Source organism: Dermatophagoides pteronyssinus, unplaced genomic scaffold, assembly GCF_027571235.1.
Source record: "Dermatophagoides pteronyssinus isolate colony J.1.1.1.1 unplaced genomic scaffold, Derpt_VIB-CSIC_2022.12 sq0007, whole genome shotgun sequence".
Classification (NCBI taxonomy): domain Eukaryota; kingdom Metazoa; phylum Arthropoda; class Arachnida; order Sarcoptiformes; family Pyroglyphidae; genus Dermatophagoides; species Dermatophagoides pteronyssinus.
This window is the reverse complement of record NW_027461531.1, coordinates 2,632,215-2,646,346: the sequence shown is the minus strand read 5'-3', so window position 1 is coordinate 2,646,346 and position 14,132 is coordinate 2,632,215. Positions and strand designations below refer to the sequence as shown.

Genomic DNA, 14,132 nt, shown 5'->3' with positions numbered 1-14,132 from the left:
ACAAGCTAAATTTTTTTGAAGCAGAAGCAGCCTTCAATATGATCTGATTCGGTTTTTTTTCTTTTTTGCTTTGGTTTAGTTTAGTTTAGTTTAGTTTTTCATTTCATTTCTCATACACTATTTTTTTCTCTCATTCACGATTCTACACACATTACACACATTCCACATGCCATTCACAGAATTTTTTTTATATCGTCTGTGTCAACGAGCATAGTCAAAAATGTTTTTCCTGAAACCTAAAAACAATATATACGATACACACCAGCAGGCCACTAGCAGTTTTGAAAAAAGAAAAAAAAATTCTGTATATATTTTTTTCAAATCGTTTTTCATTTTATTTTATTTGAATTTTTATAAAATTATAACTTCTTTAACCCTCTTTCATCCCTCATTGAAATAATGAAAAACCCCCAAGAATATATAATAACATCATACCGCTACCCAAAAAAAACAGTCTAAAATTTCAAGTTATCATCATTATTATTATAAGTATTTAGCTATAATAATAATAATAACAAAAAAAAAAAAACATTTATCATATCGTTCCAAAGAAAAAAAAACTGTAATAAAAACAGAATAAATCGAGATAGAGGATGATGAGGAAAAAAAAAAGTGAAATTACTATACAGACATGAGATATGCAGACAGCCTGTTTTTATAGTAAACCAAACCAAATGACGACCGCCATTTGGTTTCTTTTCTTTTTTTTGCCAATATATTGTTCAATGATTCTATGGGTTCCAAAGATATAACATAGAATAGGATGTGTATAATAACATCCAATGATGACGACAAACAAATGATGAAAACAAGCAGCAGCAGCAGTAGTGAAACTTTTACTAAAACTTCTCATCTTCATGATGATGATGATGAGGACCTAGAATATAGAAAAGAAAATCGAATTCGTCTGCCATGACTTTGAATCGACGTTCGAATCAAAAAAAAAAAAAAAAAAAAATTGAAACAAAAAATAGAGCGCAAGCGCATTTCGAAAAAAAATATATTCTGTATGTTTTTCGATATATAATCATTTCAACTCGAACTTGTATTAACATCATCATCATCTTATTTGTACAACAACAACAACAAAATGATCTAAAAAAAGGAATCGTATCAGAGAGAAAAAAAAATTAAATACGAATATTGATGTCGATGATGATGATGATGATGATGAGAGAACGAAACGATCCATAGAATAAGAATCTTGAAACCAAGACTATAAAAAAAACTGCAAGTCTAACGAAACAATGTGAACAAAATGTAGAGGGTATCTGTCAAAAAATGTGTTTATTATGATACAGAAGAGAAGAAGAAGAAAAAAATACCCAACCGTTTTATATATAATAGAAAATGTTCAATCAATATCAATGAGATATATGTGTTTTGGGCGCCACACAAAAAAATATATCAAAGTTAACAGGAATAGTATACAGAATTTCTGATTCAGCTGTGTATGTACTGTAAATATTTCTGCTACTGCAATTGAAATTTTTTTTTTGAAGAAGAAACTGGATTTTGTTTTTTTTTTTTGCCCAACTAAAACTACACCGAACATGATTTTATTTAATTCTCATCATCATCATCATCATGATTATCATCGTCATTATTTCGTAGAAAATATTCAACAACAACAACAACAACAAATTGTCAAATTGTAAAAATTTTTTTATAATGATATAATGTTTTTTTTAAATAAAAAAAAACATTGAAAATCATGAGAGAAAAAAAAATTATAAATGTCATTGGGGTTTCAAACTACAAAAAAAAACAAGAATTTTGTTTTTCTCCCTGTCTCTCTTTCGAAACAAATTCAATCGTCGATATTTATTTCACTGACGATGACATTCTTGAATATATAATTCAAAAAGTAAAAGTAAAAAAAAAATTCGGCTTCCGGGAATATATTTTATTATTACTTTCGGTGCTGTTGTTGCTGTTGTTGATGATGATGATGATGTTTTCTGTTTGTTTGGAACCAAGTTTATTTCATTTTTTTTTTGCAAAATATTCTGGATGATGATGAAAAAAAATCTCAAAGACAAACATTGTATGTATGCCAAATGGCAAGAGAGAAAAAAAAATGGAATTCAGAAGCAAAAAAAAGAGTAAAAATTTGAACACAAAGTTGAATCTAATCTCTGGAACGGGTTTCGCATCATCATCATCATTGCCGTTTTGGTATTAACTGAATGAAAAAAAGAAAATTCATAATAATATTCAGCGATAAAAATGAAAAAAAAACGAAAAGAGATAAAGGTGAACGAAAAATGAATTTTTTTTCTTGGTATTCTTGAAAAAAAAAGAGAAAATATTTGCAGGAAAAAAAACTTGAATAAACTATGATAATCGTAAAATGTTGTAAATTACCATTTATACACACAGAACATTTTTACAATAAACAACAACAGAAAAATACGGAAAAAGAAATAAAATTCTTTTGAAAAAAAATCAAGATAAGTGTGTGTGCTTAAAGTAATGAGAAGTGAAGAAAAATATATTCATTGAACATGTGAAAGTAAACTACATTGATTTTTTGTTTTGTTTTCTTGTTTAATTTTGTTTATTTGTGCTCTTCATTCACACACTATCAATGGCTTTTGTAAGTTAGAGAGAGAAAAACAAAAGAATAAAAGAGATAAAGAGATTAATAGATCAAAAATGAAACAAACAAACAAACAAACATCATCATTCAAAATGAAAATCTGGAACAAATATAGATGAATGAATGATGATAAAACAAGATTTGACAGGCAGCAAAATTTCTATCCATATCCATGCACACATTGAGAAAAAAAACTAATTTTTTTGATCTTTTTATTTTTATTTATTTTTTTTTTGTTTATTTGCAAATTTGTTTCGGAGATTCGAAAACTGTTAATATGGATAGTTAATATTTTTTTCTGGTTTTTTTAAAGAAAAAATTTCAACAACAAGCACTGTATTTTTCATTCTTAGTGTTGATATTATTGGAATTTTTTTCCCAGTTTCGGCATAAAGCTATGAAAGAAAAAAGAAAAGAATAGGAAAAAATGGCAAAAGAAAAAAAATGATAAACAACACTATCCATTTCAAAGCTTTATATGCCATATGGGCCACAAAGATATAAATGACGAGAGAGAAAAAAAAATAGAATAGAATCGACCGCATGGAGTAAGAATCTAACATTATGATATGAGAATAAAATTTTTTTTCTCTCTGTTTTGATAACGGCATATTCAGATATCAGAATTCTTGAGGGTGTGTGTGTGTGTGTTTGGTAAAAAGCGGAAAAAAGTGGATGTGTTGTTTATCCATTCATTCATATTATTCATACAAAATAACCCAGAAAAAACAAAACAACGATGACGACGATTCAAATCTATTCGACCGAATAACGATAGCGGCGTTAACGGTGGCAATCTGCATGGTCGTTTGACTTTTTCCAAATTTTTCTGTTCATAGTAATTTTTTTCTGGCTTGTTTTGAAACCCACACACACAGAGAGAGTAGAGACTGGAATGCTTATTTCCGTTGTCCCATGACCTATATATACACCAGAAAATACCAGATATATTTCAGGCTGTATTCTGATAGCTACCAGAAAAAAATATATAAAATAACAACAACAACAACAACAGAAGCGAAAAATGTTTTCAACAGCGAAATAAAGTATGAAAAAGGAAAAAAAAATCACAGAGAATAGCATCCATAGATGATGATGATGATCAATGGAAAGAAGCTTATAGCAAAAAAAATAGCGCGCCAAAAAAAACAGAATACAGAATAGAATATTGATAATATGAACGAAAAAAAAAATCAGACAGAAGCTTTTTCTTCTTACGAAAAGAAAATTTCATATTGAAAGAAAAAGAAATCCAAGAAATCCATATAAAACAAAAATATATGTGTCCATCTCGACCTCGAAAAATTGAATGAATCTAGCTAGATATAAAAAAAACTACTAGATATTTTTTTTTTTGTTGCTATTACATTAATATTTGAGTATAAAAGAATATGGTATAAAGAGATAGTCACAGAATAGTTAAGGATTATAATAATGATAACAATGGTGAAAGAAGCCAAACATTTTTTTTTTTAATATAATAAAAATATATGTGTGTTTGTGTCTTAGATTCGAATCGATCATATCAGTCAAACAGAACAGAATAGATAGATCAAATGAATGAACAGAAATGCAAAAAAAAGTTCAATCTGAATTTGTTTTTTGGTAGCGACAAATAAAATGTCAAACTAAATATGAAAACAAAAGAAAAATTCTACACAAAGATGATATTTAAACAGCAATGTTGTCCAAAGAAAATATTCTTCAATTTTGGTTTCTTTTTCATTCTTTTGTTTTTTATTTATTGGGGTGATTTCAAAATAACCATTCACTTTGCGTGATTCGTTGTTGTTGTTATTCTCTGTACAACAACAAAAAACAATGAGCAACATGAGTAACCGGATAAATTTTTTTTTTGTTTTTGACTTTGCTGATTCTTCAAACAAAGAATGAACAAAAAAATATCGACATCAGCATTGGTCACACACAACAACAACAAGAATCAATCATTCTGTTTTCCTTTCCTTAAAACAAGAGAATTAATTCAAAAGAAAAAAGTACAAAAGTGAAATACAAGAGATATGATCTCAAAGAGATCCAGATTCTGGTCTCGTTTTCATTTGTTTTTTTTTTTTTTTTTTTTGAAACAAAAACAATAGCAAAAAAATAAATTTCTTTCTTGGTCAGGGAAAATTTCTGGTTCTTACACCATGGACCACCACACACAATATTGATGATGACTTTGTTTTCTATTTGAAAAAAAAATGTCGTGGTTAAAGAATTTGAAAATATTTTCTTGATAAAAAAACAACTATTTTACACATGAACACATTGTTTTTTATATCTTTTTCAATTGTTTTGAAAATGTAATTCATGTATGAATTTTTAAACACAGCGAAAAGTTCAAAGAAAATAATAATATGTAAATAACGATATATGATGATATATGTTTCCTGTATACAGGAGAGAATTCCGTTTGAGAATTTTATATATAAAGAAAGAAAAATTTGATATTTCAAAAAAAAATCGATCGATTGATAAATTTCTACCAATTTCATATTAATAATGATGATGATGGTGGTGGTGGTTACCGTTATTTATAAATATTTTTTTTGATTTATTCACAATCCAAAATAATAATAACAACAACGACGATAAATTGAATGATAAAAAAAGACTAACGATATTAAAAATAAAATGAAAATAACCAGAATAAATCAAATAAAAGTATTTTTTGAGGAAAAAAATTTGTTTATTTATTCAAATACATTCCGGAAATTTTCTTTTAAATACATATTTTCCATTCATTTCATGTTTATGCCAATCTCTGAAATATTGACAATTTATATCAAATGAAAAAAAAGAGTTGAAATTTTGAATGAAATTTGTGTATTCGTCAATGTTTTATTTAGCAAGAATTTTCAAATTTCTTTCTTTACATTTATAAATTTATTATTAGGCTATTTATAATAAAAAAAAAGGTGGCCGAAAGAAAAATTCGAATCAAATATCTAATCAAAATAGAAAACAGGAAAATAGAATAAAACCTGAAAATAAAAATGGTTGTCAACAAGAAAAACATGTACAATAACAACACACCAATCAAGTTGTCAATGGCAGCCATTATTCATTATGAATGAATTTGAAAGAAACGAAAAAAGAAAAAAAAATTATAGAATCGATCGATTGTGAAACAACCAAACAACAACAATTCTCTGTATTGACAATTAAATTGTTTTCAATCAATCCTCTTTTAATACAGACAAACACACATTAAACTTAGCCAGGCAATTTACCATTCGAAAATAGAACAACAATCATTATTGATGGATTTTTGTCGTTGTTGTTATTGAAATAGTATGACTAAAATTGTAATTGTCATAACAGTAATCATCATCATCAACAACAACAACAACATTAAGATCGAAATACGAATTGAACATTTTGAATCACATAAGGATGGACCATAGATATTACTTTGTTGTTTTTTGTTTTGTTTTGTTTGAAGACATTAAAAGTTTATTTGTATTTTTACGCCAAAAAAAAAAATTATTCTCAGTGTATTCTCGTTGTATTTAACACAATCTCCTTATCTTGGACAATACAATATTTGTGTGTCGGACGAATATATTTGTTATTTCAGATAGAATGAAATAAAACTTGACACAAATGAGAGAAAAGTTGTTGACCACCACCATAGACATATACACTTTTACTTTATTATACAATCAATTTTTGTTGTCATTGTTGTTGTAATTGAATAAAAAAGAATTCTTTCCCTTTTTTTATTGTTTGTTGTTGTCCTATTCATTAGTGATGAACCAATGTTTTTTTATTGTATTGTTTTTTTTTGCCTAAATAAGTAAGAATATCTGGATCAGATAAACAAATCGAAAAGAAAAAACAGGTTGCCCATTTGAAATAATCAATTTTTTTTAAAAACAACATCTAAAGATTTCGAACGAAAACGTTTTCATTATCAATGAAAATGATGGTTTTGGTTCTGTATTTTTATGTAGAAAAAAAAATTATTCGATTCTATTGTTCAAAAGTCATTGTTTGTTGTTGTGGCTGAATTTATTCGAACAACAACAACAACAACAACAACGTTCTATTTGATTCTAAAGGCGACATTTTTAAATGACATTCGGAAATGATAACGCGCGTGTCACTGAAATAAATGAGAAAAAAATGAAAAAAAAATCTAGTTCCAATGTAAGGTTGAAATGGGGAATAGAGATAAATTCTTCCCACTGGAAAACTAAACAACAACAATAATAATATTAATGGGAATGATGATGAAATATATGAAAAAAAAATGGAAAGTGAATGTGAATAACAATAATTGTAATGGAGAATGGCAGCAACCATGATGTGATCATAATGGTCGCCATCATTATCATCATTTAAAGTAATATGGGAAACCCTGAAACAAAAACAAAAAAAAACATAAAACAAAAAGAAATTTGGAAAAAAGAATCAAATTTTATAATTTGAAATAGATAAGAGCTTTCCATTTTGTTGGAACCATTGTGGTTCATTCTAAATTTCTGACTCAATACATTAAAACTAATATTTTTTTTCTAAATTTTATGCGTATTTAAGCAAAGAATCGTGATCATAATGTCGAACAACATCATTTCATTTTGGAAACCTTTTTTTTTATTGAATCCTTTAATCTTAAACACATTTATAAGCAATCAACTTTCAAATAAATGATGTCATCAAAATTGGAGTTGCGTTCATTGAACAAATGTTGATTTTTTTCCATTTTTTTATTACGATTGTCATTAATGTCATAGTCATTGAAAACATGGCAATAAAAACCAAGAATATTCAAATCATTAATCAAGAAAAAATATTGAGCAAATAGGAATCCAGTGAAGACGTCTCCTATCGATTTCGAATGTCAAATAAAATCTGACAGCAACTATCAATTCAAATAGATTGATTCATTTTTATATGTAAATTTTATTTAAACTTTTATGATAATAGTGCGAAAAATTTTTTTACCATTTATAAAAAATGAATAAGAACTAAATGAAAGCATCATTGACATTGGACATTATAAATCAGAAAATATCTCCAAATGAATAAATTTTCGATTTCTTTAGCATCAAATAGTTCTTTGTTTTTTTTATAATATCTTTGTATGTATGTGTGCCTGTGAGCGGAACATTTTTGAATACGATTCATTAATTTAAATAGAATGAATTAAACAACTTTCATTTCATGCTATACGATCAATATTTATCATCATCTGAATCATAACGATGATGTCCCGTAGTTCCGATTTTTTTATAATGTCGACTACTTTTGCTACTAAGATGATGCTGAGATGAAGAAGACGATCGATGACGAGACGATGAAGGGGGTAATGGAGGTGGTATTGGTGATGAACGACGATGATGATGATGATGGTGTCTATGATGATGTTTATCCGAAGGGACCATTTCGTTTCTGCTATTTTTCGTACTAATCGATGACGGTGGTAATGGACCATTTTCAACGTCATCATCATCAACATCATCGTCATTAAGATGATGATGATGATTATCAGCAGGGGCATCATCATTTTCTTCATCATCATCCATGTCCATATCCGCACGGCCTAGATCTTCATCGCTATCAGCCAGAACTTTTTCTGGTTCTGGCGTTTTTATTATTGTCATTCGTTCCAGTTCATTTTGTTGTGACTGTTGTCCATCATTATTTGTATGTAGTGAAGATGAACGAGAAATATTATCGGAATGGTCATCATCATCATCATCAACTAAATCCATATTATCATCACTTTCCGTACGATTCATTAATTTATCATCATGTTCATGTTTGTTCATCATCATTATCATTGCTGCTTCATCTTCCTCTTGACTGTTACCGGTCAACGGTGATTTCATTATTTTTATTCGCGAACCAGATCGTGACCGCGAACGATTATGCCGATCATGACGCTCAATCAGACCACTAGACATAGCGCTAACGAAGCCATCTTTTCGTCGATCTCGTCGCTCCAGTAATCGATTTCGTTCGGATTCTCTGCTACGGCTTCGTTTTTTTGATCTCTCTCGTTCAACACGACCATGAATACGTTCATGGCCATAATCTTTTTCTTCTCGAATGCGATCGTGTCTTTTACGATCTCGTTCGGAACGTTCACGTTCTCGATCTCGAGTACTTCGATCTCTTTCTCGATCATAACTTCGCCGCCGTTCCATACTTCGATCTCGGCTTGAACGACGACGATCACGATCTCGATCTTTGGATCGTTCATGTCGGCTACTACGTATTCGTTCCCGTGAAAACGAACGATCACGTGAAGATCTACGTCTTGATGATGAAGAATATGGTGAACGCTCACGTCGTTCACGTGATCGAGAACGACGACTTGATCTACGAATCGGTGATCGTGAACGAGAAATCGATGAACGTTTACGGTCACGTGAGCGATGGCTTGGTGTTCGCGATCTTCGACTACTTTTTCGACTACGGCTAGGGGATCGACTTGAACGGCTTCTTCCAATCGACCTTGATCGTGATCGTTTTGGTTTCGGTACCAGATCTCGAGTCTCAGGAAATTTACTTGGATCAACTAAAAATTTGAAACAAGTGTCAAATATTTTTTTGTTAAATAATAAATATTTTTGCATACCATTGATTTTATATTGTGGTTTGAGTATACTGGTTGATGCATGAGTAAGATTCAATTGAGATCCTTGGAATGTTATTCCAGTATTTTGTAAAGCATTTGCCACTGATGATTGATCCGTATATTCGATCATTGCTGATTTAATAACATCATTTTCATCAGTTGTCATACGTAGATATTTAACTTCACCGAATTGATTAAAAAATTCCAATAATTGTTCTGGTGTTGTCTTTTTTAAAATAATATTAATTAAAATTTTAATTTAAAAGAAAAATTACCTGTTTATTGACATTTGAAACGACAATGGTACGACGAATTTCTTCTATTTTAGCCGGATCTAAACTTGGTGATAACGGTGGATATTGTGGCAAGCCTAATGCATTTAGACGTGGGTCAATTGTTGTAATCGATTGAACACCATTTACTGTTTCGATCTAATTGTTCAATGATGAAATTCGTTGTTTGAAATAGACAAAATAATGACAAAGTAAAACTTACTTGTGAAACGACACCATTATTACTGCTATTCTGAAGATGGCCTTCATTGGCTAATTTTAATGCTAACGCTTCGTCAGGTATACGATTATCGTGAACTGGCTTAACCATAATGGCTCGATCGATGAATACGGTATTCGTTAGATGCTGTGCAACGCAAACATTCATTGCATCGGCAAATCGAACATAACAAACACGTGATATCTGCTGTGACGGATCACTATATCATCGAAAATAGTGGATTTAATGGCCCATTTCGAAAAATGTTAGACTTACCTTGTTGGATAACAAACAAATTCGCGTATCGGGCCAACATTCGTGAATAATGTTCGAAGCTGTTCATTTGTGACAACCGGCGCTACATTGGTCACCTGAATCACTGATGTCATCGATCCAGGGCCCATTTTGAATTGTGCTTATGTCGATTATTGGTTGAATTAAAGAATGAGAAAGAAGGAAAAATAATTTACTCCAAAAATTTAGAAAAAAACCAAACAATTCAAGCTCATGAATAAAAAATCCACCAATGTAAATAGCACGCCGAGACCGATGGCCCGTAATAAATCGGCTAAAATAATCGATAGTGATGAACGAATTTTTTTATTTACATCGTAATAAAATTAAAAAATCTTAGTTTTATGGTAAAAAAAATTACTAGGATCCCTTTGTTTTTCATCGAAATCCGGTATTAATTAAAAAATGAATCATTTAATAACGCAATAAATTTGCTCAAGGAAATAACCAGATGACCTGATTGTTGATTTGTATCTAAAATTTTATTTATTAAAAATGGAAGCAGAGGCAAGACGTAGCAGTATGACATTACAACAATATCAACAAGCAACAAATGAAGATAAAAATAATCTTAATAACGGATTTGGTCATTATAATAATAATAATCATCATCATCATCGTTTCAATCCTCATCAAAATCGCTGCAATCCAACATCAAAAAAACGATCATCTTCCTCGACATCAACCATATCTCTAAATTTGTCAAATCAACATCGATCCTGTGAATCGATTAACAATCATCATCAAATCCAAAGTTCCTCAAACTCTAACACCAGATCTGCGTTTTATTCAATGTGGAATACAGTAAAATATGGTTTGTTTTCATATGATGTTACTTTCAATCTAATTTGTATCTTTTTCAATAATTTTTAGAATTCAATCACCGATTTCGGAATAAATTTAATTTCAATTCACCAATATGTGTTCTTGGTCAATTGTACTATAGCAAAATGTCTGATTCTGTAAGCCTATCGGATGAACAAAGTTCGAATCTCTATGCATATGATAAATTCAAAAAAGATTTTTACAGTCGTATATGGCTAACATATCGACGTGATTTTCCTCCATTACTGCAAACACCGATTACCACCGATAATGGTTGGGGTTGTATGATCCGTTCGGGTCAAATGATAATGGCACAAGCTTTTCTTACACATTTTCATGGTCGTAATTGGCGATGGGAAGGACAAGATGATCTAATACATCGAATGATAATTAAATGGTTTGCCGATGTGCCAGATCGATCTACAAGTCCATTTTCTATACATGAAATCATACGACAAGGGCAACTTTTGTTTGGTAAGAATCCAGGAGATTGGTTTGGTCCTGCATCCATATCGATCATAATGAAAAACCTGTTGGAAGATGCCGCCAAAGATAATTCATTGCTAAGTGATATTTGTTGTTTGATTGCACAGGATTGCACCGGTATGTTTACTATAAACATTTTTATAACCGTAATTTTATAATTTTTTTCCTTTCATTAGTTTATTTACAGGACGTTGTAGACTTGTGTCAGAATGAAAATATACGTTCGAATTCGAAAGCAATTCTTGATGATGATTCGAATGATCAATGGCGTAGCATAATAATATTGATACCTGTACGTTTAGGTGGTGATGAATTCAATAAATTTTATTCACCATATTTGAAACAAATATTATCATTATCTTCATGTTTGGGCATAATCGGTGGTAAACCACGGCATTCATTATATTTTGTGGGCTATCAAGATGACAAATTACTTGCTATCGATCCACATTATTGTCAGAAAAGTATTGATGTTGGTTCAAGAACAAATTTTCCATTAGAAAGTTATCATTGCATATCACCAAGACGAATTTCTTTAACATCAATTGATCCAAGCTGTACGATAGGTTTCTATTTAAAAACTAAACAAGATTATGATGAATTTATAAATTTTTCTCAACAAATGCTTGATCATTCATATAAAAGTGGTGGTTATCCAATATATTCATTGGAATCAAATCGATATGAATATCAGATGAATGAACCATCATCATCATCAATGGATCGAATATTACGAATGGAATATAGACTTGTTGATCGTCATGGAAATGTACAGAAATTATCATCCGAAGATTTTGTTGTATTATAATAAAAAGCGAAAGTAAAAAGCAAATCATCGTGATAGAATAATATTTTCCTGATATATAGAATTTTTCTATAATAATATATCTTATTTGAATTTTTTTTTTTTGATTTTATATAAAAATTCTGAAATTTAAATATCCATTTTAAAAATGTCGTTTAAAAACTTTTTTCTAAATTAACTCATTTTGAATTCTTAACAAAGGAAAACAAAAAAACAACAACAAGAAAAGTCATTTAGGATCGGATCGATTTTTCTTTTTTCTTTTTTTTTTGAATAAAAAAAATGAAAATCACTTTCACTTTATTCGGTCGAGTCGGTTGATTTGACTCATTCTCTATCTATCTATATTTGCCTACAAATATATCATAGATAATAAGTGTCATATAATCAAATGAAAGTAAAATTCTTTACCCGAAAACAAAATATAACCCTAAATGATTTCTTTTTTTTTCGTAATATTTTTTTTTTTGAAATGTAGTAATATCTTCAACACTCTTAACACACAACAGTAGCATTTGGATCATCAAAAAAAATTGACATTTTTTTTTGGTTGGTAGTTTTCATTTCAAAATTGTGTCAATGTTGATGTAATGTAAAAGTCTTATCGCACCAGTAACCATTATCGATGAGGGTAATAAACATTCATTCATTCAAATTTGACAAAGCAGTAGCGTCATTTTGAATTTTCGTAATATAAAGATTTTATGACGATTCCGATTTTTTTTTCTGTCTTGTATGTGTTTATGTATTTTGCTGCTGTTGTTGCTGTTGTTTGTCTCCATTAAATAAAAAAAAACGAAGGGTGTGATGAAAACTTTCATTTTCGACAAAGAAAATACCATTTGTTTTGACCTATTATTGAGGGGGAGGAAATAGAAGGAGAAAAAAAAATAAACATTCGAATCTAATATTGGTCATCAGAGAGAAAAACAACGAAAAAAGAAACAACTGAATTTACAGCAATAAACACAACAGTTCCGATCATATAATCGATTGTATAACGAAATAGAAGAAAAAAAATGATAAAAAGAAATATATTTGGATAAAAAAAAAAATCATGTTTCGGTAAAATAAGAAAAAAAAGCAAAAGATATCGGTCTTCGTGATATGACCGATATATACACCCGATTTGACCCGAAGAATAAGGATTGGCAATAGACCAAAAATTTTTAAAGAAATGAAAAAATTAAAACACAAAAAAGAACAACAACAACAACAATTTTTTTAGGGTCACAATTTTTTTTTCAAGATAACCTTTTACCCACACACACCTTACAAATTGAATAACTCATTCATTTCATTCAAATAAATTTAAGACCTACACACACAAACAAACAAACTTAAAATTTCATTTATAAAAAAAACGAAAGGTTATTTTACACCTACATCTGGGTCTTTTATTTACTATTGATATTATTCACAACATCATACACATGATCCAGATTTAACATTTTAGGTCCAAGAAAGTAGGTCTAACGTAAAATTATAACAGTTTATATAACGTAGTAGCAGTGAGGTAGGTAGGTAGATGGGTAATAAGTGTCTGAACTACATTTGATCCAAGAAAGTAAAATTAGGCCTGAACGGATGTCAATGGGATAGTCGTCGTCGTCGTCGGTGGGATTGAAGTTTTTGATTTACTTTCTTCGGTTTTTTCTCCTTTTTCATTGATGATCAACAAAGACCAATCCCTTTATTGCGGGCGGTAAACGCAAAACAGAAATATCAAAATGAATTTCTTATTGGGATTTTTTTTGTGTGTTGAATTTCCTGATTGAAATTTTTCTTATTGTCATCAATACTCATCAACATAAAGATGATGATTAGTTATTATTGTTGCCGCCACCGACAATCTAGTATCACCTACAATCGCCGTTACAGCAACACCATTGGTGGTGATAATAGTAGTTTTACTAACCTAAATTTTCATTGAAGAAAAAACCAAAAAAAAGTGAAAACAAGAAAATGAAAACAAAAAATGATGATGAAACAAAAATCAACTATTGGCAATGGGGTTTCGACGACGATAACTATTT

The 14,132-nt window shown here is 29.7% G+C and overlaps 2 protein-coding genes across 2 annotated transcripts; one reads left to right on the top strand and one right to left on the bottom strand.

Annotated features, from left to right (window-relative positions):
- Positions 1–7,489: 7,489 nt before the first annotated feature.
- On the bottom strand, positions 7,490–10,238 carry Srp54 (splicing regulatory protein 54). The gene is made up of 5 exons (XM_027342800.2): positions 9,963–10,238; positions 9,690–9,906; positions 9,470–9,625; positions 9,195–9,420; positions 7,490–9,134 (listed from the first exon to the last, which is right to left on the bottom strand). Exons 1-5 carry the CDS (start codon positions 10,088–10,090, stop codon positions 7,786–7,788), a joined length of 2,076 nt encoding a protein of 691 aa, XP_027198601.2. The 5' UTR covers positions 10,091–10,238; the 3' UTR covers positions 7,490–7,785.
- A 93-nt stretch (positions 10,239–10,331) lies between these two features.
- Atg4b (Autophagy-related 4b) lies at positions 10,332–12,167 on the top strand. The gene is made up of 3 exons (XM_027342856.2): positions 10,332–10,794; positions 10,854–11,408; positions 11,468–12,167. Exons 1-3 carry the CDS (start codon positions 10,476–10,478, stop codon positions 12,097–12,099), a joined length of 1,506 nt encoding a protein of 501 aa, XP_027198657.1. The 5' UTR covers positions 10,332–10,475; the 3' UTR covers positions 12,100–12,167.
- The last annotated feature ends 1,965 nt before the right edge of the window (positions 12,168–14,132 follow it).

What these genes read in the sequence shown, in the direction of transcription:
- Srp54 (XM_027342800.2), bottom strand. Translation starts at nt 10,090, where the DNA reads ATGGGCCCTGGATCGATGACATCAGTGATTCAGGTGACCAATGTAGCG. An exon ending in TTTGTTTGTTATCCAACAAG is followed by an intron (nt 9,907 to 9,962) that starts GTAAGTCTAACA and finishes TCGATGATATAG; the next exon opens with TGATCCGTCACAGCAGATAT. An exon ending in TTTCAAATGTCAATAAACAG is followed by an intron (nt 9,421 to 9,469) that starts GTAATTTTTCTT and finishes ATTTTAAAAAAG; the next exon opens with ACAACACCAGAACAATTATT.
- Atg4b (XM_027342856.2), top strand. Translation starts at nt 10,476, where the DNA reads ATGGAAGCAGAGGCAAGACGTAGCAGTATGACATTACAACAATATCAA. An exon ending in GTGGAATACAGTAAAATATG is followed by an intron (nt 10,795 to 10,853) that starts GTTTGTTTTCAT and finishes AATAATTTTTAG; the next exon opens with AATTCAATCACCGATTTCGG. An exon ending in GATTGCACAGGATTGCACCG is followed by an intron (nt 11,409 to 11,467) that starts GTATGTTTACTA and finishes TCCTTTCATTAG; the next exon opens with TTTATTTACAGGACGTTGTA.